This window comes from Enhydra lutris, unplaced genomic scaffold (assembly GCF_002288905.1).
Source record: "Enhydra lutris kenyoni isolate GAN:26980312 unplaced genomic scaffold, ASM228890v2 scaffoldscaffold68, whole genome shotgun sequence".
Taxonomy (NCBI): Eukaryota; Metazoa; Chordata; class Mammalia; order Carnivora; family Mustelidae; genus Enhydra; species Enhydra lutris.
This window is the reverse complement of record NW_019154152.1, coordinates 9,946,167-9,950,161: the sequence shown is the minus strand read 5'-3', so window position 1 is coordinate 9,950,161 and position 3,995 is coordinate 9,946,167. Positions and strand designations below refer to the sequence as shown.

The window sequence follows — 3,995 nt, the reverse complement described above, 5'->3', positions numbered from 1 at the left end:
AATCTAACTTCCCATGTTCTTGCAAAAGTTAACTGAGTTTATACAAATAAGTATGTCTGGTACCTAGCAAATGTCAGATTATACAGTTTGTTAATTAACATAAATAAAAACTTGAAAAAAATTATCTTTGTACTTAATTCTTAATTTATCTTAGTTTATTTTTGTGTGTAATAAAAGATCACACACAAATATGGTTTCTAAAGTAGGTTGTAATTTTTTCTGCCACTATTATTTGAATCTATTTTCGATAACGTTTTGATATTCCTTAATTATATACTATTTTCATATCATTTAGAGTATATTGCAGTGTGTTTATTCTTCTTTGTTCTTCCCATTGATTTGTTGAGCAAACTACACACTATTTTATTTTTTAAGATTTTATTTTATTTATTTGACAGAGAGGGTGATTACAAATAGGCAGAGAGGCCGGTAGGCAGAGAGAGAGGGGAAGCAGGCTCCCTGCTGAGCAGAGAGCCCAGTCTCAATCCTAGGACCCTGAGGTCATGACCTGAGCCAAAGTCAGAGGCTTAACCCACTGAGCCACCCAGGCGACCCTATAATTTTACAGCTGGTTAATAAACTTTGCTCTCTTAGGAAACTTTTTTACAGTTGCTATTTATTTTTTTCTTATATTCCCAGTTGACACTTAAAAATCTCTTCTTAGAAATATTTTGGTACATTCTAAATGAAATGTCACTGGAACCATGGTTGGAAATTCATTAAACCTCTCTTATAATTGAGGAAAACAGATTGTAGCCTATTCGCTCTTATCCAGAAAAGCATTTTTTTTTTAAGATTTTATTTATTTATTTGATGGAGAGAGACAAAGCAAGAGAGGGAACACAAGCAAGGAGAGTGGGAGAGGGAGACATAGGCCTTCCACCAAGTAGGGAACCCAACATGGTGTTTGATCCCAGGACCCTGGGATCATGACCTGAGTGGAAGGCAGATGCTTAACGACTGGGCTACCCAGGTGCCCCACCACTTATTGATACCTTATGACTTGAGCACTTTCTGTCTTGTAAAGATCCAAATTTCTGTGTTGAGAGCAAATACTAAGGAATGGAGGATAAATATTCTTCCTTGTTTCTCTTATGACAACCTATTTGCATTTTCTCATCACTAAACAGGATATGAACCATTTCTCAGGGCAGCTTCTTTGATTCAAAATTTATAGTGGCTCCTGACTGATTTTTGCAACAGTTTGTTTGTTTGTTTTGTTTTGTTTTTTATCATTCTAGATGTTCTGTGTGCTTGTAATTTATTATCATATTCTGAGTTGTCAAAGGTTTTTGTTTGTTTGTTTTTTTGTTTTTTTGGTATGTGTGCCTGTGTGTTCTTTTTATCTAAACAAGTTGGGAGATGTGTCAGACTACTATCTAGATGTCATTTATATACAATGTACAAGTCTGGAGATATGCCAACAAATTTGATGTATGCAGTTTCTTTAAGGAAATGAAATAAGTAAGAAAGACAGACAGGTGAACTAATAACATAACTGGAAACAACCTGGGAGGAAGCCCAGAACTTTGTCTTGACTAAACTATGGGCATCTAGACAGGGTCAGCTATTGAACAATAAGAACTCAGGTAAACTCACCTGGGGACATAAAATGTATATGAATATTTATTCATCAGAGAACATCTTCTTCAAAATGGTTCTTTGGAACAAATAATACTAATTATTTTTGAGTTCAACTGAGGCAATAAAACATTGAAATTGATTACCAAAATTGATTTTTCCCCAATCCTGAGTACAAACTTTTAAAGGGTTTTGGTTGACTTATTCTAAATTTTATGTTTTAAATCTTTGTCTTCTATGAAGTACTCACCAATAAAAGACAAACAGGAAACAAATTTTACAGAGTATACTGAGATAGCCAATCTACTTTAGTTGACTATTTAAAAAAAATGAAACCATATATGTATGAATACCATTTTATATTGTTTAATATATGTTCATTTTCTGCTAGTTTAAAATTTTTCTAGCTTCTTTAGTGTTATTGCATATATCATAGTTCAAAATACCAAGTGCTTAAACAAGCATGAGAGCCATTATTTTAAAGTAGTAAAGAATGTCAGTGTTTTAAAAATGACTGAACTACTAGCTTTTCTGTCTCCTACCAAGAGCAGAATGATCTCTCTGTTCTCCTTTTAGTAACTATAATTTCTTGGAAACCTGTTGTAATATGGAGAAAAAATCTGGTCTGTCTTAAAGAATGTTATGAGAGATCTTATTGTCATATTTTTTTTTAAGATTTTATTTATTTATTTGACAGAGAGAGACACAGTGAAAGTTGGAACGCAAGAAGGGGGAATGGGAGAGGGAGAAGCAGGCTTCCTGCTGAGCAAGGAGCCCCGTGTGGGGCTCTATTCCAGGACCCTGAGCAGAAGGCAACTGCTTAACAACTGAGCCACCCAGGTGCCACTTACTATCATATTTCAAGGCTATGAAAGCTCTAACATAAAAGAGAATCACTGGTTGTCCCTATTTGATTACTAAGGAAAGAGCAAAGAGAGGAAATTTTTAACCAATTTGCACTTGACAATACACTTCTTTCCTTAAATGAGAAATCAAGAATTTGCATTAAATAGACTGAAGACCCCTCAACAAATATATGTCTGAAGGCTGCCTGAAAGAAAATTTGTAAATGGTTTGGGCTAACATCCTTTAACTTCCACTTCCTCTAGTATACATTTTCTGTAAGAGAGCACAAGCTCTACTCCCTTTGTGTATTTATCCTGGTGCTGTAATAAATAGTGTAATTAAAATTCCAAATCAGTACATTGATTCATGATTTTAATAATATTGCAAAACTTTTCTCTCTCTGTCAAATAAATAAGTAAAAATACTTAAAATATAGTATTGCAAAATCTATTCCATACTTACCTGTCAATGCCCATGTGAGTCCCAGGCTTATAGATCTCAGTGCCCAGCCTATATGTTGTAGTGATTATATGAATGATCAAGGAAGGTAAGAATAAATATCCATAATACTTTGCTTAGAAATATTTTATTCTCCTATCTTGGCTGACCTTTTCTTACCTTTTCCCATACCTTCATTTTAGACCTAGTTTTCCCCAAACCTTCTCACAGATTTGCCATGTCTTCACACAGTGTACAATGGGGTTCATCAGAGGTGGTACTAGCAAGAAAATGTCAGCAATGAGGATCATGGCCACTGGGTACTTGTGCTTGCCAAAACGGTGCATGGAGGCCAAAGCAATGATGGGCACATAGAAAATGAGCACAGCACAGATGTGGGAGACACAGGTGTTGAGGGCCTTGAGCCTCTCCTTATGAGATCCAATGCCCATCACAGTCTTCAGGATGAATATGTAGGACACAGCAATGAACACACTGTCTGACATCATATAGAGGGCAACGAAGAAGCCATAGAAAAAGTTGACTGTGTTGTCAGAGCAGGCCAGCTTTATGACATCCTGGTGCAGACAATAAGAGTGAGAAAGTAGGCTTCTCCTACAATATGTCAGTTTTTTGAGAGTGAAAGGAAATGGGAGCACTAAAAGCATGCTTTTAACGAGAAACACCAGGCCCATTTTGGCAACTCTGGCATTGGTGAGGATAGAGCTGTATCTCAGAGGGTTGCGTATGGCCAAAAAACGGTCAAAAGACATGACCAAGAGCACTGAGCACTCCATATCTGTGAATCCATGGATAAAGAATTCTTGAGCAAAGCAGGCATTTGGGGAAATTCCTGTAGCATTGAAAACAAAGATCCTCAGCATAGTAGGGAGGGATGAGAGGGAGAGGCCCAGGTCAGAGACAGCTAGCATGGAGAGGAAGTAGTACATGGGGGCATGGAGTGAACGCTCTGTCCTGTTAACAAAGAGGATGGTGCAGTTGCCAAGGATGGCCACTAGGTACATGAGGCAAATGGGGACAGAGATCCAAACGTGAACATGCTCCAGTCCTGGGATTCCAATCAGGAAGAAGGTGGCGATCTCAATTTTAGAGGAATTGAGAGTGTGCAT

The 3,995-nt window shown here is 36.9% G+C and overlaps 1 protein-coding gene across 1 annotated transcript; it reads right to left on the bottom strand.

Annotated features, from left to right (window-relative positions):
• Positions 1 to 3,059: 3,059 nt before the first annotated feature.
• Positions 3,060 to 3,995, bottom strand: LOC111159622 (olfactory receptor 51A7-like). Its single transcript, XM_022522159.1, has one exon. It carries the CDS (start codon positions 3,993 to 3,995, stop codon positions 3,060 to 3,062), a length of 936 nt encoding a protein of 311 aa, XP_022377867.1.